This window comes from Ptiloglossa arizonensis, chromosome 5 (assembly GCF_051014685.1).
Source record: "Ptiloglossa arizonensis isolate GNS036 chromosome 5, iyPtiAriz1_principal, whole genome shotgun sequence".
NCBI lineage: Eukaryota > Metazoa > Arthropoda > Insecta > Hymenoptera > Colletidae > Ptiloglossa > Ptiloglossa arizonensis.
Window position 1 is genome coordinate 14,196,242 of NC_135052.1, and position 21,707 is coordinate 14,217,948.

A 21,707-nucleotide genomic window follows, 5' to 3' on the forward strand; every position below is an offset into this window, starting at 1 on the left:
AGGAACCCACTGCGTGCATTATTAAAGTCCTTCGAGAACGTATCTCGCGCTATTCGACGAGGAAACCTACGCGATCGAGGGGAAAGATACATTTCGCGAAGGATCGAAGACGATCTGTTCCTACGGTCAAAATTCCGAGTCTATAGATGCAAAACGAAAGACAGGAATCTCGAATACGCGATCCGGAAGAACTACGCGCATTGTTAAAGTCTTTCGATGTTTGTTCCGTTACTCGACGAGGAAACAGACGCGAAATAAAAGGGAGCGGGAGATGTATTTCGAGACGGATCGCAAACCGTTCGGTGTTGGAATAAAAATGCCGGTTGATCTAGGATCATTAATCAACATCGACTTCGAGTGGTCGGGTGTCAGGTTTTTTATCGTACGGCCGACAGTGGCCTCGCGAAAGCCTTCTGTTGGAAACGACGCACACTCGTCTCTGCCGTGAGCTGTAAAAAAACATTTGAAAGATGTTCCTCGTCGCAGTCTCGTCCCAGATATCGCGCGCAACGCACAGACGCGTACGTTGTGTCTCGTGCGAGAAACCACTTTCATTGAATACGCTATTTACCGGGTACGCGTATATCATTCAAGCGTTCCCGACACCTTCGATCGCAAGGCACGACGCGCGAGAAAAACGTAGCTCCCGAAAATACAGGCCACCGCGGCCCACAGCCATTTGGCTATCCGACGTAGCACGAAAGTTAACAGGACGCGAACATCGCCGGAATTGGCTGACCTCTCGGGCTGTGGTTGCCGAACAACTTTGTTCGCTCGGCGCCCTCCCTGCTACGATTCTGCAACGTCACCGCCGGCACCACCGAGCTCTCGTGCGCGCATACCCGCGATTCTGGAGCACACACAAGGATTTTAGCGCATTTTGTTTCGCGAACGGGACAACGTTAACGTTCTGCGTCAAACGTCGTTCGGTTTCTCGTTTTATAGCGAAACGAAGACCGCTACTCGCTGTCTGGCCCCTTCTCGGCCCGAAACGCATTAAAAGAAAAGGGCAAAAGTTTTCTCATCTCGGTGACCTGATTCCACGCGATCCACCGACCCGGTTCTCCCGTACTTTATGTTTTTTCGCGTACCGAATTCTTTACCATATAAATAGGTTTCGAGGTTAGGTCTGGGTTGGATAACCGGGGGAAGAGGAACGTGGTGCATTGAGAACGTAGGGCGAAGCGAAGGGAGAATCGAACAGGAGGTTACACCGGTTGTTCACGGGTGTGTAATCGTCTTGGATAACGTTCGATTCGCAGATTACTCGAATTTTTGTGCTCTTCGTCCCGGTGTACGATTCGTGGGAGATTTTATGGATACCCGAGAGAAGGAGCGCGGCGAGAATGTTTCGCGTACGATGACGCGGTACGTACGCGTTGTATCTTTTCGTAAGCTATAGCCAGCAGCCTTTGACGTACTGCGTTCCACGTCTTTTCGTAAGTTATAGGCACGGTTCGGATGGATATACGGTTGATACCCATTGACATGCTACATACTGCGACTTTCCTTTATTGCGCAATACAAATACTGTTTTATGTATTAATCTCTGTACACCGAGATGTAAAGACATTAATTCGGTTGCGTAACTTCGCGTTCAAATTGTATTTATTCGCTCGCGTCGATATTCCGAATTTATTTATTCTCGTCCGTTCTCCTGTGTACTTTTATCGTGTTTAGTTCCCGGTACTCCGTGTTCCCGTAGAGGATCATTTACATTCGACCGAAACGTCCAAGTTATTTACCGTTCGATCGGTGTAAATTCTCTCCGACCTAGAAAACTGGACTCTGTTATTGTTTATTACGCGCAAAGGTGGATTAATTCGACGAAGTCGCTCGATGATCGTAATCCCATCTCGTGGAAATTTATTTCGTGGAAATGCCTTCGCTTTTGAAAGTATATAAAAAAAAAAAAAAAAAAATTCGATAATCCGTGTACGTAACAACCCAGGGGGGGCTTTCGTTCGTGATCGTCGAACGAAGCCACCGGTTCGAACTTACGGGTAACGGTGTATAATTGGTCCATTTCCGGATCGAAGTTTTTAAACGAAACGAGCGGAAATTGTAAATTATTCGCACTGGATCGTCCGATCGATCGTCGCAACTTCTCTCCGCTGAATATTCATACGCGGTTTCCCGACCATAGAACCGATACCCGTTCCCGTAGATACTATTTATTTTTCGAAAATCGATACGATTCCATTAAGCCTGCGCTTATTCGGCTTGGACGTTACGGCAAGTACGCGCCAGCCGCGATACCCCATTCGGAATTCTGATCCAGAGAATTCTGATCCTGTTTTCAACGTTTCGTTTGCCGCGAATTGTTCGAAGAATCTCGGTTGAACGCGGCAAGTGTCTCGGTCGCGAGGTGTTCGTTCCGTGATTTCTTTTCCTTTGGACGGCGATTGTTTCGTGGAAACGCGGAGAAACGCCGGAGGGCTTCCGGATTCACCCCTTTTCCGTCTCGGAAAGCCGAGTAGGCAGCACGTGCTCAGAAAGAGACCCAAAGCTGCTCGGGATATTAAGTATTCCGCTCTCATTACCCTCCCGCTGAACAGAAAGTTACACACGCCTCGTTATGCGGCCAGAAGCGGCACCAGCAGCGTTGTGCAAACTTAATTAGCGACTCCGGCAACAGGCATCGGTGGAAGGAGACACTTCGAAGAAGCCGATGATTTATCTCGAGGCCCCCGAGCCGTGGAATCTCGTCCATTTCGTGCGACCGGGCAACAGCGGAGCTTCGATTCTAATTACACGAACGTACGCGACACCGTGTAACGATTCTCGCAAAATTCCACCCGTTAACGTGCCACGGTTTGTTTTAATTATTCCGCCTCTTGCCTGTATTCGGCTCGAAACGAACAGCAGCGCCGCCGCGTAAATAGCGCGTGCAATTTTAATTGGGGGATTAAGGGATCGCGTGTAACTGAAAGTTCATTGGATACGAAACGAACTGGTGCGGAATTGATACATTGTTGTAGAAAACGTTGGGGTTCGATTGTTAATTACGATCCCGGTGTTTCGCGTTGTCAGGGAACGTTGAACGTGCAAACGAGAGAGAGAGAGAGGGGTTGAAACTGCGCGCGTGGTTCGTTAGAAATTTTTCAAAATGCAAACAACTATATTATCGTGGGCCGATCGTTGTCTTTTTGTTGCTCGTGCCCGCGGATAATAGTTTTCGTTACATTCTGTACGGTTGAATCGGTCGTTATCTTTTTACGGAAAGTCGCGTATTTGTATACGGTGGTTTAGGTACGAGGCAAACTATAATACGACTTGATGTTTAAACTGTAATACGACTTTCGAGCGACCTTCACCACGAAAAACTGTACACAATAGCCGAACGCAACAATTTTCAAAGCGACGGAACATTTTAAACGATACACATCTGACTTTCGATTCGCAAGAAAATATGACCTTGGAAAAAATAATCTTAACAGTTATCGGTAAAAAAAATAATCGTACCGGTCTTTCGATTTAAATAATTTCATTATAACGACGGTTTATCGTATCGTTAAAAGCCACGTAGACTTTTTTTTGGTCTCAGTCTGCGTGTACATAAATTTGCATTAGTGTCCGTGTATCGTAAAACTTGAATAATTATTGTCCTTATATTTATTCATAAAAGTGTCGAAGCATTAATTGTCTTTTGGTATATTAGGCCGCAGTTATTTCTAATCCAATGCTCAAAGCGTTTCGCGTGTCAAGCGATGAAGCAAGTAATTAGTTCTTGCGATGTAGAAATAGTCGAACACCGAACGATTCTTAATAATTTGACACTAGTAAAGGCATATCGTTGTCGTCCTATTTTCACCGATAATTTCTGCAATACGGTCAATGGATGTATTTTCAAATAGAACCGAGCTTCTGAGATACCTGCGCTGTACGCGTATCGTATATTTACAAACGGTTTAACGAGTAACCCAACTGATTTGCAACAAGGAGTAAACGGTGGAGCGTGTTGTGTTTTCGAATATTTTTCTGACGCAAGAATTCGGTATTACGTAATTTATCGCCGTTCGTGTAAAAAATTATTTGCATAATTCGATAAATAAAACTCGTGTTTCTGTCTACCGGAATAAGCGCTTCAACACCGTGGAGGAACAATTAATGCGTTAACACTGTAATAAATATATATATATACGGAGAATTAATTTCTTACTTGTTATCGGAACGTGTTCTTTTCGCGTAACACGTATCTCTTTGAATTATGCATTTACGTTGGTACTTCATTTATCTTTTACATATCGTTACTTTCCTTTAAATACAATTATATTCGCGTATTAACTTCATTCGGTTGCTTTCAATCGTAACATTGATTATCCTAAAGAAGACGCAATCATAATTTCCCAACAATCGAGATACTTTTTCCTCCTTTGCGATCACTGTTCTCGTTACTAAAAAAAAAGAAAGGTAGTTTCCTCTCGTACGTGTGTAAGAATAGTTTCTCAAATTCCGTGATGTTTAAATGTTATTACAAGGCATTGTGAACTATGATATCAGGTAACCATACACCGGCATTCTTTCCGCGAGAAAAGCACGTCATCTTTCTCGTCGTCACTTTCCTTCGGTGAAGTCAAAGGAATTATAATCGCGTCGTCGTCCACTAACTTGGAAACTTTCCCGTCGATTTTCGCGTCACTTTTTGCTCCTCCTCCTATCCTCCCGATATACAACAGGAATATAATCCCTTCGTTAAAAATCTGATGGTACACAAAACGAGAAAAAACTTTCCGTAGCTAACTAGCGTTCTTTCCATACGGAATCTATTTTTCTCGTAAAAAGAATATTAATCTATAGTTACCTATTGTCCCGAGCAACGGAACGATATTGTACAAGGTAGATCTTCCAATTACCGTCATTTTGAGCTGGTCGGGTAACCACGTTTAATTAATTTAAAAGTTCTTTCACAGAGAAATCGTCCCGGATTCTATTATAAATAATAATGGAGTGAAAATTTGTTTATACGTTGAATACGATAAATCGATTACCAATTAATCGAAAATGTACAACGAAATTCAATTCATCCACTATCGTCACTCGAATGGAAACGATACTTACGTATTACCAAGCACATTACGAGAATTTCCGTACTTTCTACTTATACCTTAATTACGTTTTTAAACTCAAGCTTCGCGTTCACCTCGTGAATAATTATTTTTAATTATTAATCATAGACGTATACGCGATGTCTGTGCATCGTTGCGTAAAAACAAAGTCTTAAAATTTAAGATCAAAATCGTTTTATTCGCGATTCGTTGTTCCGTTGTTAAATAATGTAAACGGCAGTGGTAGCGGCACTGACGGTTACCGTGATATCTATTCTGCATCGTCGATTCGTTGTTCACGGTGTCGGTGTGACGGTGACAGAGCGTTGCGTAAAACGCGTTGAAATTTCAAGTATGTCGGGCGTGGACGCATCGGCAGGTCGAGAGATCGAGAACGGCTTCTGGGTTGCGCGATCATCGTCACCTTGACTTCCGTTCGATCATCGTGCAACGATTGCGTTTTACTCGCGCGCAGTACACGTGGGTACGGCACTGGCTTTATGGGCTCCCGTCGTAAAAGATCCGCAGGTCGCTGCGCCACGACGCGATGTAAACACGTTTCCACGTTGATACTCGGCTTGTAGGACACGGTACACGATCCAAGACGCGTTCTGTTTCGCGCGGTAACGTAATTCGCCTTCGTTCGATACCCGAGGGGTCATTTTTTCATCGTCCTGTTACGGAATATTCGCAAGATGCACCACGAGGGATGGTTATGGGTTCAGGGTTGGACTCGCGACACGGAGAGTGACTCGTCAATGCATCGATCGCGGTCCATTTGGACCAGGACGAGCGAATTTTCGTTTCGAGTACGTAAGTGTTTTCTTTCGATCGATGTATGGATTCTTCCGATCGAAAACGACGAAGACGAACGCACGACGATACGTCGTCTCCACGCTCGTCCGATACCGGCTTCAACGAGCCGCGAACGAACTTCAACTCCGAAACGATTCCTCGCGACTCGAGGCTACGTCACGACGCGATTTATGTTACTTTCTTCGATCGCCGACTCTTTTCAAATTTCGTTGCAACCGATTGGCAAGAGTCAACGAGCAGCGGATAGTAAAATAGGTTACCGCGCGTCAGGATGTAAGTTAGGGAAACGAGAAACTTAATATCGTTCGTTGCTCGACGAATCAGTAGATGTTTGCAAATAATGATCCATTACGGTAAATACCACGTAACGACGCGAGAGAGAAACGCCAAATTAATTCGATCGGTTTTGGATCGGCTCCGATACGGTATCGGTATACGTATAAATATTGTTACACGCTGAAGAATGTGCAACACGAGTTCCTACGTTTTCCTACGGGCAACTTGTGTCACGTTTATGATAATATCTTGGCTCGCCTTGATACGATCGTTCTTGAAACACGTAGAAACAACGATACGCTTTTTTTTCTTCTCTTTTTCATCGTGCATATTAATAGTCACGGTGGTTCGAAAAAATTAATTTTACGTTCCAGGCTCTCGAGAAATTCATTATTATTTACGTCGAATTTCTACACACACGAGGTAAATCGTTCGAGCGACACAAATCGGATACAGTGATTCGCGTAACCTTCGCGAGCGCTCTGAAACGTAAACGTACAGATATCGTCTAAACTATTTTACCCGTCATTTTTCTCTTTCAATTATCCTAATTTGTGTCATCTGTCCGTTTAATGTATAAACGGATCCACTTGTTTCGCAATGGTCGAATCGAATCGGTTCTAAATTGTATTTTCATTATCGGTTGTTATTTTTTTCAAAATTGCGTCCGAAAGGTTTCGTCGAGAATCGGGGCATTTGCAAGGATCTAATAATAATCGGTCGATACTCGGCCATGTTCCCGGATATACGTACTTCGTCCGGGCAAACATCCTCGGTCGTACAATAATAACCAAAAACCGACCCGATCGATCATTTCCGCGATCGTGGCGAGAGTCGAGGAGGCGATCGGTTGAAGAGCAACCGAGGCGCAGATGCGGAGAACCGCGCTGCGTTTCGACACGGATTGTCGATTCCTTCCGCCCCTCTGTCGGCCCGCGGAGCGCTCTTCGGGGTCCCGGCCGGTATTTTCTGTCAGTCGACGGCAGGCCGCGGGTCGAGCTGGTCGAGAAAACACCGACGCTCGTAAAACCGAGAACGTCCGACACGCGCGCTCGTTCATTCTCACGCGTGTTCCACGACACATCGAACCGTATCGCACGGTACGCTCGGTTCCCACGGAAATTCCATTTTCCACGATCGCGGTAACACGCGTTATGCGAGGAATCGTCGAAAATTTCTTTTTATCGAAGAAACACGGACGAACGAGGACTCGCGTCGATCACCAGGGAGAAGCTCGTCCGAAGCTTCGGTGAACGATTTTCGAGGGAAATCGTCGAAATCCACGACGATTGAACCATTCTTCGCGACGGATCGCCGAAGTCGTCGATCGAATTACACGTTCGCCTTCGATATCGATCGGTGCACGATCGTTCGAAACCGTATCGGTCGGTAACCGAGGCGGTCCACCAGTCGAGAAAGTCGATCGCGCGACGGACAACAACGATAACAACAACAACGACAACGAAAGAGAAAGAAGAAGAAAAAGTAAGAAAAGGGAGGCGTTTAGCACCGATTTCGTTTGGAAGTTCGCGTTGGATCGATCGTACGCGTCGATCGGTCTCCGCGAAGGCGGAGCTGGTCTCTCTCTCTCTCTCTTTCTCTCTCTCTCTGTCTCTGTTTCTCCTCGCGTCAGAATTCCCGCAAGAGCGTCGACCGAACGTCGTCGTCGGCGCGAAAGGGGTGGTCCCGTCGCCGAAGAGTCTTCGGAGCGGAGATAAGGGACGCGGTGACCCGGACTGTCAAGGCGCGTATATAAAATCGACGATAGCGAAGTCGACAGCCGCCAGTGTCGCGGGAGCCGCGCGCGAGAGAGGACGTCGTCGCTCGTGTTCAACGTCGACGCGTAGCAAAAGTCACGTAACGCGAAAACAAGGAACGCGCGACGCGACGCGACGCGACGCGACGCGACGCGACCTCCCCACGGTGCTTTGTTTTCGTTTCGCGCACGGTGGAGAACACCCGCGAACCGTACACGGAGAGCCTCGGCGGTGATTGAACGCGACCGTGCGGAACGAAGAAAAATCATGCCCGACTGGACAGTCGGGTGTCGTTCTCGGTGTCTGTGACGACGACGACGACATCGTCGACGACCTGTACGATCGAGCTCTCTCCTCGACGTGGAATCCAACCGGACACGCGGGACCGAGAATCCAGTGACCACGAGGTTGATATTTCAACAAAAATTCGAAGGAACCGCCCTCGGTAGGTGTATCCCTCGCCGGAAGAATTCGAGAAGAAACGGGAAGGGGATCTCCTTAACGAGGACTACGAAATCGTTTCGGAGAGTTTCGCTGAAAAGGATCGTACCTACCGAGATTCCAAGGGATGGTGTAAAAGGTTTCGCGAGGACCCGGGCGGAAATGCGGCCACCGCGAACGAGCGTCGCGAATAGAAGCGGAAAGTTGTGGAAGCGTTGAAGGATTTACGGAAGGAGGAGGAGGTGGAGGAGGACGCGCGTTAAGGAAGAGGACGAGAGAGGAGCGGAGAAGCGTGGCGATCAAGACGGCAACGGAGAGGCGAGAAAACACTCGAGGAATGCCGTGGATAAAGTGCTTGGGCGGCGGAGGCGGAAACGCCAGAAGAGGCAAACCACTCAGCGTCAGCCAGCCGATCCACCTGCTCGTCAAGGTAAGTTCCCCTTTGGTTTTTCAACCGTTACGAATTTCCCGGAGCGACGCCGCGACGATACGACTGGCCGCGTCGCCGATTCTCGCGGTGGCGCCCTGGAACGGGGTTAAGTGGACCGAGTCGAAAGATTGGCTTCGATACAGCGAATCGACCGAGTCGATCCCGGCGATCGGCACATGGCCCCTGTCGTGGTAATTCGTGGTTATCGATTATTATTTTTCTTTTCCCTTTTTTTTTTCTCCGCGAAGCAGGAGAGCCCCCCTTCTCGAGCCGAAGATCCGTAGGGATTCTGGCGCACGGTATACGATTTTACGACCGCTCTTTAACTTTATCGGTACGATTATGCGCCCCGCTAAATCCCACTGTAACAGACTCGTCCACTTAAACCGACTAGGTGTTATATTTAGAACGATCGATGACGTAAATATTCATTTTGCAATTTTGTATCCGCTCGTACAACCGAACGGAGACTGTACAGCGGGGCGTGCGTAGAAATTGGATCGACGCTGTATCGTAGAGAGCGAAACGGCCGCGGAGAAAATTCTCGGTAGGAAACGTCGAATCGGCCGAGTCCGCTGCTCGTGGCACCGTTGACGAGTACCGGCACGCGAAACGATGGATTCCAAACGAAATCCATTTCGCGCGAGAAATCTGCAAAACGCGAATATCTTTCGAAAATAAATCGAAAATATTCTTCGACGAATGCACGGATTGCGGAAAAAAAATATATTCCTAGCACCGTATGCGCGCGTGTCGATAGACTTCTTAACCCTGTGCGAATTTTTTTGCACTTTTCGTCGGTAGCTCCGGATCGAATCGAGACAAGTTCGCGAACGAGGGACATCGATTACTCGTTTCTCGGAAATTTAGAGAAAAATGTAAAATTGGTGTTGGAAATGTTTAAAAAAAGAATTTGAAACGATCCAAATATACGCAAGCTTTTTTTCACCGTTCCGATAAAATTAAATAAACGGTGGAACACTCGCTCGATAACGAATGAAATATTATTCGATACTTTTAATAAATTCTCGCTGATTTGTTTCCCCGCGAAAAATTCCCTCTGTTTCGAAGTCATATTTTCGTCAAGAAGGTCCACCGTTTGTTCAAAGGGTGCAGTTGCAATGTTTTTTTTTTTCCTTTACGGTACACTTTTCTGTATCAGGGTTTTAAAAAACATGGCAAAATTTACACGAGCAAAAATGACCGAAAAGTTTAACGTCGACAACGCTGTACAAACTCGTGTAAAGCAGGGTTTGTCGTTCAATGGTACGCTCGCCACTGAAGGTACTCGAAAGAAGAGTCACCGGCACGCAAATACACGGTGGACGATCTTTTTGATTCATAAAGTTAGAAAAAGTAAAAACGCAAATATTTCCACAATCGTAGGTAAATCGTTACACGTTTTCCTCTTCGTTCGGTTAGCCTCACCGTGTCGATTACTCGGTCAGAGAATATATTGGGTTGTTCCGAAAGTAATTTCGTTTTCCATAAATGGAGAATATATAATTTAATCAAATGTTTATACACTCTAAAAAAATCGTGTTTCATTTTCACCAAAAAAAAAAAAAACGAAATGACATTCCGAACGACCCAATATAAAGTCGGAAAGTGTCCTCGTCGGGTGTGATTTTCGCTACTGTATTTAAAAAAATATACAGAATGGCGCTCGCTCTAGAGTCCGATATACGTTCGAAATTATGTAACGGACCAGATATTAAGAAATCAATTTTTATCGAACGAGTTTCAACCGCGCATTAAATCGCTACTTTATGCGACCAACGAAATGCAAAGACGTACAATCGATCACCTTGTTGTCGATCAATCGAATGCTCGTGACTGTTCATTTTAATAACCACGTATTAACGAGCGGTACACAAATTTTCGAGTAACGATTTTCGCGATACGCCTCTTTGAAAAGCTCGAGAAATTATTACTAACGCGATACAATCTCTGGTAGACTTATCCTTAATCCGTACAGTCTCGAACCGTCCAGACCACGAATTCAATTGTATCAATTAAGAACTCGTTTCAGTTTTCTACGCGATACGGCCGGGGGCGGAGGGGCGGTAATTCATTCACCGCGAGCGCGTTAGATTATTTTTAATCTCCGCCGATAAAAGATCGTGTCAATGAATCAGTGCGAAAGCCAAACGAAAGTATCTCCGGAGCATAATCTCGTCAAGCACGGAACGATTTATCTGCGGCGATATAGACGGTGGTAGATCTGTCCGAGAACTTCGTGTTCCTAAGGTCAACTCTCTCGTTTCGTCGATAACGCGATGATAAGTCAAACTCGTCTTTGTCCCGCTGGCCTAATTGTTTTTCGCTTCTGTTCCTTCGGGCTCGATTTCACGGATCCTGGCGCGGAACGGTAAGGCGCGTAGATAAGGATTAGGAAATGCGTGTCGCGTTTAACGTGCGTCACGCCCTTCGGGGGAAAGAGGTGGTGAAAGAGACCGGGGAGACCGAAGGATCCACGAAAGGAAAAAAAAAGGGAGGAAAAAAACTGGCGAGGGTGGGGAGAAACTCCTTCGCTGTTAAAACGATTATTGGACCGTGCGTTTCTTTCGTACTAGGAATGCTGTAAAGCTCGGGGAGATACGAAATCTCGGGACGACGTAGAGGGACGCCACGGTGGCCCTTCCGCCGTGGAATTCTGATTTATTAATTTCCTCGTTCGTAGGAGCCTGTTTCTTCGGTTCACGCGCCCGTACGGGCTCGTCTCTCGAGACCGCTTCGCCCCGCCCGCGACCCTTCTACATATCGATTCGACGATACCTCGGCACGACCCACCAATTAAATTGATAATAACGCGCCGGCGTTACCTGCTCGTTATCGAGCCGAGCGGCCGACTCTTAACGCAATCGTTAAGTGACACCCACTCGCGTGCGGCCGTCACGGTGAACACCGATCGAAAGGACGAGAGATCGCGCTATACGAGTCGACTCGTGAAAATCGCGACAGCGTAGCATCGAAATCCCTCCACGAGATGTATCCGTGATGTTCTCCGTTCGAGACTCGCGCTATCGTCGCTCGAAGATCTATGATAATACTCGGAACTCGATGGGAAACATCTTTTATACGACGATCGAGAGTATTCGTCGCTGGATTCTTTCAACCCTGAGTCAGAACCGGACGTATTGGGATTGTTCGAAAAGTCGTTTCGAAAACACGATTTTTTTAGAGTGTGTAAACATTTTATTAAATTGTACGTACTCCATTTTGGAAAACGATACGACTTTCCGACCAACCCAATGTTACAACTAACGCGAACAATGCCGACGAATCGTTGAGATTTTGAAATCTCTTTTCAGAGCACTCGGTTACTCCTTGGTAATCTCGTACTTGGAATTCAAGTTTACTATACTCCGTATCGAAATACATCAATTTGGAGGGAGGAGTGTAGCATAAATTCTTTGGATTTGTATACGGTCTACTTGTATGTCGCAAACCGGAACGATTTCATTTTTCGTAGCACTTTGCGTCGACTTGTCAATTTTATTATCGATAGTATAGGTTTTTTCTCATGGGTGTTACCGATGATTTTTGGAAATCTGTTTCGATTCTCTAGTTATGGGTAGATATTTCTCTTTACGTTTCGTTTCGATCCGTTATCGTCAGATTTTCCGTTTCTTTTGCCTTTGAATCGGAATCTTTTTCTTCGTCGGGTGACCCGTGCCCGTTTATTGTTAAACAAACGCACGCGTTACGAATTATCGCGCGATTCGTCCGATACGATCGTTCGAACGATAATTGTAACGAGTGCGTACCACACGATCGTATCGGATTGGTCGACGCTGCCAAAAAAAGACCGAAACGACCGGTCGTTAAGTGTGCGGTCGAAACGGTCGTGTGACAAGTCTATACACGAGTGTCGTTGCAATTCGTCGTACGATAAATCGTAACGCGCACGGCCCCTATAATACCCGAGGTAGATAAAGAAATAAGACAGAAATTTGTTTCGCGTTACGAATAACATTGCCACGATTGCGTAACGGTTCTCCGTTTCGGTCAGCATGGCCCCCCGTCGGGAATAAAATATAACAAGCTGTTCGAATTAATTTTCGCGCGGATAAATATTCGCGGCGAACATTACGCGAGATTAAAAGAATTTGCGGTCCGAAACGTTTCAAGTTGAAACGAGGTTCGCGCGTAACATTAAGTTTCTTCTTTTTTCCTTTGTACATAAATAACGTTTCCCTTTAAAATGATCCGGACGGCAACGATTCTTACAATTTCGCGCGATCTCCGTTGCAAATGTTGATTCGTAAGAAAGTAAATTTAAACGGTTTCTTATATACCAGAGGATGATTATCTTCGTCGATGAGAACGTAAAACAGTTACGTAATCGCAGCAAAGTTGTTCACGAGATGAATAAATTGTTAGCTTGTTTCTCGATCGCCTTCGATCGTCGAGGGGGGGAAAAAAAGAGTTACGCGTCTTGTGTCTGTTCGAATATTGCGAATACAATTTCGTACGTGATTACCGGTCTCTGCGACAATTTGGCGATTAAATCGAATCGTCGTCCGCATCGTGGAAAGCGTAAAGGCTGCGCGTGTGAACTAGCCAAATGGGCGCGATGGAGAGTAGCCCGGTAGCCCCGTCTGATAATTTTATTTTCTTCCAATTTAGCTCCGCTCTATTTTCTGTCGTTGTCACGGGTAAGCTCGAAATCAAAACTCGATGCGTGGTATTATCCGAGCGAAGCGAGTGGCTACGGTTCGGTGTACAAGTTTTTAATCCGATTTCGTGAGAAACGACTTCTGCGTCATTAGCTCTACTTTCCTCCAACTTGGGTATTAGATTTAATGCGTGTCCCAGGGCTCTTCGTAATATTCTTACCCGAGCGGGGCACTTCGGCGTCAATTTGTCGTTCAGTGACCCCGTCACCGAGATACATAATTTTGTCAGCACGGTACGGGACACTGTTTACTTTTTCTCAAACACCTTATACATATTCATTTAATCTCTTAACGCGCGCGCTCGTGTCGCGACACGGTCGCGTTTGTCCCTCGATACATTGTCGTCGGAGCTTTTGTTCGTTTTAGCCTGTCACCGGTTCGTTTACTTCGATTGTCGAAACGGACGATTCCATCTCGTCTTGAAAACATATACGTATGTATATATATATATATATATATATATATATTTCGTTATCGATCTCGTACGGTGTAAATTGAGAAATAAACAACTCGTAAAAACCTCGATATTCGCGGTGCCAACATTCCCGTTTAATCGAAAGGATATTTAAACATCAAAGGCTCGGACCCCTCCGGTGGCATCGCCAGTCGGTCCTTAATTAGTTCTCCTTTGCTTTCATCTCCCTTCGCCGGTACGCGACGCTTCGGTACATTTTTTCATGCATAATGCGAACGTTGCACCGATAATGGTATAAATTAATTTGAATTCAATTAAACGAAACGAAACTCACGGAATTTCGCGCGAAACGACGAATTAATTTGCACAAGAAGAAACGGCCACTCCGTATTTTGGAATATTAATTAAATGACCTCGCTCCGAATTGAATTACCGACTCAAAATTCCGGATTTCAGCGTCAGAGCGGGTCTGTTTACGTTTCGCATTCCAAACACGAACTCGCGTCACCGGTCTGTCAAAACAATTCGCCAGACATCGAGTTCACGGTTTCCGGGTGCTTCCAAAAGCGTATAATCACGAAAGAGCGTCCCATGCGAACCGGTAACCAACCTCCAACGAACCTCGTTCCGAGTTCCAGGTAGCGACAGGTCGAATCCCAAGGATCGTTAAGGGTACACTTCGGTCTGGACATTGAAAATTTACGTTTTCTTTACGAATTAAGGGACAAATCTGTTCAACGTCTTTTCTTAAATTTTACACAGATATATATACGTTGGGAGTGGAAGTACAAATTTCTTCGAGCGTTAATTTTAACGTCAAGCGTTAACGTTCGTTTATTTTTTGTTTTCGTACCATCGTGTCGACAATGTTTTCGTCGTTCGTAGCTTTTTTCACATCGAATCTCGAAACTGCTGTGCACCACCGTTCGAAACACGGTGAACTCTATCGAGAAATGTTTACCACGAAATAAAAAAAAAATACTCGATTACTGTCTTTTCATCGATCGATTCGATCGATCCAAATAGCTAACACGAACACGCGGTTACAAATATCACGAAACGAAAACAGTTCAGAATTAACGATCTACGTCAAACACCGACGCTTTGTTAAGAGTAACAGGTGTCCCAAGACTTTCGAGCGGCGGTGTACTTAACGCTTGAGCCGTGGAACGCTTGTAGCTCCGTTATTTTTACGAATTTTAATAAAACCCTTCGGGAGTGTACTCGCGGGACTGCGAGCTACGAGAGAATGCGGGGGAAGAGGAAAGAAAAAAAAAATAGATTTTTTCCGAGTGCTAGACGCGGACGACGCGAGAGAAAAATCGCGCGTTAATAGCGTCGTGCAATTAAATAATAGCGAAGCGTGCGCCACCCGCGGCGACGTGCAGCGGCGATTTCATTAAAGCGCCACTTAGTACGCGATACGATATTTCGCGAAATGAATACGGTGGCCATTCGAAGTACCATTAGGAGTGCCGTTCCGAGCCTTGTAAAAACGACGTAAACAGGCGGACGCGAATTACCGTCCGCTTCCCTCGTAGAAACACCGTCTTACGAACGCGAATACACGGCCACGGATACGCGTGCAAAGTTTATGCAAATTTCCGATAAAAATCCCAAAGAGCGTAAACGAAACAACGAAATCGATTAATGGCCAGCCACGACGAACGTTTTATCGTCTCGTTGGAAACTTGACGCTTACGATCCTGACTCGAGCCCCTTGTCCAGTAACATCGAGTCGGGATTGTTAATCCGTACGAGGAAAGAGAAACGGTTCGAAATTTTCAAAAAACGAGAAACGGTTCCGTTCGTAATAATTACTCGCGATATTGTTGCTCGATAATTGAACGTCTTTCGATATTCGTAGTTCACCGTGGGACGAGACGACGCGTTAAATGGTATTTATTCAATTTTTTCGCTACGCGTACATCGGCGTTTACGATCGCGAAATTACACGGTTCACGGACCAAGAGAACGTAGGAATTTAAAAATCAATTTTTTGGCTCCACCGGACCGGAGTGTGCTCTTCGATAAAAAAAACGAAATTACGTCGAAACGCACACGAGCGCAGCGTGTGCGAGCTAGCCGCGTCCGTACCGGTCCTCGTTGTCTGTTATTATAACCGTACTATTATCGGTACTATACACCTGTGCGATCGGTACTAGCGTATACACGCCGGCCATCGGCGAGCACGCTTCTTTGGCGGAGCTGGCAATTAAATTAGCGCGCCCCCGGCAATCCCGTGACTTTTTCTACGCAAAGTTTTATGTAATACCCGTTAGAGGGAGGAAAGATTACGCCGAACTGGTCGGAGGAGTGTCTTTGAAATTCGTTTAATCTCTCCGGGGATACTGGCTCGCACTCGAGCGTTCAATTTTCAAGTAATTGTAAACATTCCGACACGAAAGTAACCGCTAATAGTACGAATATTCATTATTTCGGTAAGCGGTCGCGGATCGATATCAATTTGCGTTTTTTCTCCATTTCGTACGAATGTCCCCGAGGTGATTAATTCGCAAAGGAACGTACGTCACGGTTGCATAATATTGGAATTAATTTCTACGTTCGCAAAATACAACGACGAACCGACGAAGAGAATTAAAGAAACGCGGCTCTCGATGCGAAACCAGAAAAGGAATTTTATAAAATAGGTGGACGAGTGTGATCAACCTCTTCAAGGATACCGATCTCGAAAAAACTTGTTCGTACGACCGCAAATGTGTAGGCGCGCTCCGACTTATGTTTGGTAGAATGCGGTTAGATGCGCGCGCCGATTGGCCATGATTCCTGCGCACTTGCGGTAACGTGGAGAACTTATTTTGAAGCCAGTGCACATATAGGTTTCGAGTTACTCTAAATATTCCAATGTGAGAGCAACCGCTAAAATTGTGAGTGAATAATTAAATGTTCCAACGACGAAGCGCAACGTCGTCGGAAGATCGACAGTCGTCGATCGATATCAGTTTCAATATTTCTCAGTTCGAGACGAACCAATTCGTTCTCAAAGAAAACTTGATTTTATCGATCGCGCTCGTCTACAATACTGTACAGATTCACCTCTGTGTTTTCCCGAAACGTCTGTGCAATTTTCGTCCACGTTGAGAACAAAAAAACATCTCGATCCGTGCCCGGTTGTTCGCGACATTTTCACATCCGTCCCCGTTTCGTCTCCATTAAGAGCACCGTCATCAGGATCTCGCGATCGAACGAGAAGTCCAAGGTCCGTTGCACACGGAGCGAGACGCAAATTGAAGTTCCACGTTTCGTCCATGTTCCTCGCCGCGAAGATAAAGAACTCGGGGCACACGCTTCGATATTTCCACCGAAAAAAGTTCCACGCGTTTCTCTCGAATGTTTTCCACGAAGACCAGTATTTTTTTCACGATCACTGTTTCCAACGAACACGCGTACTGTGCACGGTCAACGAGAAGTCCTGCGAAAGGAATGCGGGTCTAATTAGTCGCGTTTCTGGCCGTAGCGTATTGTAGATCAAAGCGGTCGCACAGATTACGGTTGACTCTTTCTTAACCGGTCTTTATGGAACCAGACCTCTGACCGGATAAACGATCGACCGGTTGATCGAAAAATAAAAACGACGATAGAAAATCGGAGCACTTAAAAATTTGGTACCGTAGAAAACGAGATCAACGAAAGAAGAACTAATATGTATTTCAATAACGACAAATACGACAAGAAATATATTTATTCTAACGAAAGTAAAACACCATAGAACGCGGCGATAATTTTTCCATTGGTCGGTAGTTTTCGAGTTAAAAGAAAAATTGTGACCGGTTAAAGCTGAGACTCGATCATTGGAAATGTACCGTAATTGATAGTGCGAAACGAGCTCCCGTACCCTCTCGAGTGACTTCTTTCGAGCCGTGTACAGTATCTATGTGAATCCACGAGGAAGACGATCGACTCGCGAGACTTGGGCGAGTTCCCTCGAACACGCGGTCGTCGCATGGAAATTCGTCGGAAGGATTCGTCGTTAGATCTCGACGAGAATTTTTCGCGTATTGGAACCGATCGACGCGGTGAAACCGCGTGGCGGACTCTGATTATCCGTGGCGAAAGGTTAGAAGGCACGCTCGCGGTATCTTTGGCGGTGAATCAGCGGAGGATCGTAATTCTCCGGGAAGATTAGGAAACCCTCATAACTATCGTCATCGGTCGTGCACGCGCACGGTTAACCGGTACGCGCGCCGGCTCGTATATTATTCGGGATACATGTGCGCGTGTCATTGACTCGTACACGGCAAAACAATGTTTTATTGGCCGGATGCGGTGCTCCGGGACGAGCGACGCCACGATTTTTACGTCTCGCATCGAAACGAATCGGTGAAGTATTTTCGGTCGCCCTCCTGCGACCGATATCTCTTTCGATGGTCTCCGAGCAACTTTTACGCCAATATTGGCAGAGAATGCTATTGTACGTACTACCTTTTGGATCACTTCCAAGTGTAAATTTCGCTGGACCGCGTATCGAGAACTCGTTGTACAAAAATTCAATTTCCCAACGTGGTGTAAACGTAGTAATTACAAAACAGTAACGCGGTGCGCGCGAAATTATCCAGGTTTTGCATACTGGTCGCCGTACCGTGGATTTTACGCGTTCTGCGGTGTATGCTAATGCGGAAAACCCGCGGAGAACGCTCGCGCGGAATATATTTGAAAAATTAGTACAACGATATTAGTACAAGCCCAAACGATGATTTTTTTTTTCTTTTTTTTTTTTTACATTCGCGTACGTTACTCGCCAACAACGGAGCAATTTCTAATTATATTTACGGTTACGCTCGCGGTAATAATTAATAAATTGCACTCCGAATTGGTGTTTCTTCCGCGAGCGACGAAGAAAAGGTTCCGGTTTCCTGAAAGTAGTTGACCCGCGACGAGAAGGGGTACGGGCGGGGCTGGAGCGAAATTGCGAGACAGTGCGACGCCAGACGCGTGTCCTAATTGAAGAACTTTTAATTGCGCAGCGGCGTGCAGCTGCAATTAAGGAATCTCAAGGGGTCGGGCATCGTCGCTCGCAGCGGCGGTGAACTCGAATCGTTAGCCGTGATATCGCGCGATTTAATCTCCACCGCCGTTCGTTTCTTTTCTCTCGACTTGGCCGCTCGTTAAGTCTCTTTCTCTGTACTGCTTTTTCAGCGAGCGTCTCTCCCCCGTTTCGGAAGAGGCTGTCTCGTCTGGAGGACCCCGCGTATCGCGGAGAACGCTAACTCCCCGAACGAAATTTTCTTTTCGTTCGTTTCAACACCGTATCGACGGACACCGTGATAACGTCGAATCGCGTACTCGTTTGTTCCGGATGGCGCCAAACCGCGCGAGAAACCTCCGTCAGAAACTTCGAACAGGTTCGACTTTGCTCGCCGCGATGTAAATTTCAATTTTTATCGATACATTGAAATCCTTAAATATCCACCACCACGGAGACGCGGAAAAATAAATTTCGAAAATTCCTTCGTATTCGCGAAAGCGATGTCGACCATAGAGGCGAGAATATTTTATGGGAATCGAGGGGAAGGTTTTCGACGAATTGAAACATTTTTTCGACCGTTCGTCTTTCCGTCGAAGTTTGCACCATTTATTTTAGTTCGATGACTCGTACGAATTAAAAAGAAAGTCGAATCGTTCGGTTAGGTAGACAGAGGGATTTCGAGAAACGAATGTTCCAATTCGTACACGATCACCGGTATTTGAAATTTTATCCACTCGAACTTCTTTTTCGTTTAATAATTTCTTCCCGTTCGCAAAGATCGTCTCGAGAACGACGGTTCGGAGTGGAATATCGCGGTGACACCGTTGTTGTTGTTTAACAACGCGGCACGTGAATTTCGTACGGTTACAAGTACCAGCTCGCGATTCGAATTGTCTCGAATTCGCCTCGCGGCGACAGTCGGGCGCCAAAATTGGCGAGGCGACGACGTAAAGTGTCATCGGGGTTCGGGGAACTGTACGAAAGAATCGCTGACGCGTTATTTTCGACGAACATTCTGGAAGGGGAGACCCTTGTCTACCGACTGTCGCTGAACCGGCCCTGACGCCAAAAATAGGGCAAGGATGAAGACCCTGGATAATTGACCGCCTCGTTCTAATCGTGTTAGGGCGATTCGGTCTGAATTTCGGTCTCGATTAACGTCGATTAAGCTCGATGTGGTAAACTTCGGCGAAATGTTCGATGATCGGGCAGATCGCGAAACGGTACACCGAGTACGGATGAACTTTCGACGTTCGATGTTCTCGAGTGGGTATAATGGCCGGGAAGCCGGAGAACCGAAAGGTTGATATCCGTCGGGTACTCGACACGCCAAATTCTTCGGATCGGTCGAATAACCGTGTCATTACGCGGTCCTAAATTTATGCACCAAGTTCGTTCGACGAGAAGGGACTGTTGATCTTTCGAAAGGTTAGAAGGTTCCGACGTCCCCGGATTCTGCCTACGCTCGTCAACGTTCCAAGTTGCCCGTGAACGTTTGCCTCGGACTTTAACCGATAAACTCGAAATTGTTTGCTCCGTACACAGCCGAGTTTTTACTTTACACCTTACAAAGCGGCGTCATAACATCATCGACGGGAACGGTGCGGTGGTCTGTTTCTCGGACACCTTGACACTTGACGCCGGGAAAAAGTACATTCTTCTGAATCTTGAGTTTCAACCACAGAACCGATCCGATAAAATTGAAAGTAATAAACCTAGGAAACGTAATATCTATCGTTAAGGGTGCCCGTGTGCAATAACGTTTTTGCATTAGGTAAGTAAAACGGAGAAATAAATGCGTGCCGGTGAAGCTGATGTTTAAAATAAATTGTTGGATCATTGTAATTTCTATCGAAGTATTCTCTTTGCTCTGTTTAGCGTGGATAGCGAAGATACAAATCTCGAGATTCTTATCGAAACATCGACGAAAGTTTATAAATCTCGATGAAGGAAACAAAGAAATCTTCCACGAGTTTTTTCGAATGGAATATTTCTAAGAAAAATACCCGACTTCTTTTGGACGTCGGTCGTTGAACCGTCAACGCTCTTGCCAAGTTATATTCGAGCAGTGCAGCGCATTTTTAGTTATAAATACTCATTTTCGAAGAAAACCGTGCACGATATTTTTCGTTTCTTTCGCAGATATTTAGAATCCCGTATTTGTATTTCGTGAGTACGAGTGAAATTTTAATATTCGACCCAATTTATCTCGAATACCAACGACCCGATCTCGCGAGAAAGAAAAAATGTACGATACACACAAAGTTTACCTGTAATTGTTGATAGAATTCATTAGAATTAACCGCGTGAAATATAAACTAAACAAAACAACGGTAAGGACTTCGAGATAAAATAACACGCGAGTGCACCTCACAGGTCGACTTTCCGCTTAAGCCGCAACTTGCTTTGCAATTACTATGTGACTCGCAACCAGAGATAGATAACGTTTTATTCTAATAATAGACGACGGATATAAACTCTGTACAACTATTTATTTCCAACGTTTATTCGATCGACACCTATTCGGACAAGCTTTCGTTTCTTCGATGTAAAATATAATTCGATCGTGTAATCCAGATTTTCAAATTTGACGAATATCGCGTCGAGAGTTCTTTGCTTTTCGACTCGTTCGAATTTTACATTCTCTGTCCGCAACAACGTAACTTCTCGTCCTCGATCGCTCTACGCTGATCTGTTCTCGTGCACGGATCGTCAACACGTGCCACGTGTTGCCAAGTGTCAAAAATTCTACGAACATTCTTGGAACTCGTTTGCTCTTTCTCGTTTCTCTCGCCACCGATAGCTAAACGTAAACATCCTCTCGATCCTCTGTTGCACCGGCCCAAACACGTGTC

The 21,707-nt window shown here is 45.7% G+C and overlaps 1 protein-coding gene across 2 annotated transcripts in view; it reads left to right on the top strand.

The window, feature by feature from the left end:
- Window positions 1-7,922: 7,922 nt before the first annotated feature.
- Window positions 7,923-21,707, top strand: part of By (focal adhesion protein tensin) — a 277,180-nt gene continuing 263,395 nt past the window's right edge. The window contains exon 1 of one of the 2 annotated variants that reach the window (XM_076313153.1): window positions 7,923-8,768. In XM_076313153.1, the coding sequence (XP_076169268.1) occupies window positions 8,676-8,768 (93 nt within the window). In that variant the 5' untranslated portion in view covers window positions 7,923-8,675. The remainder of the gene's footprint in view (window positions 8,769-21,707) is intronic. The other variant, XM_076313156.1, reaches the window with a different exon arrangement.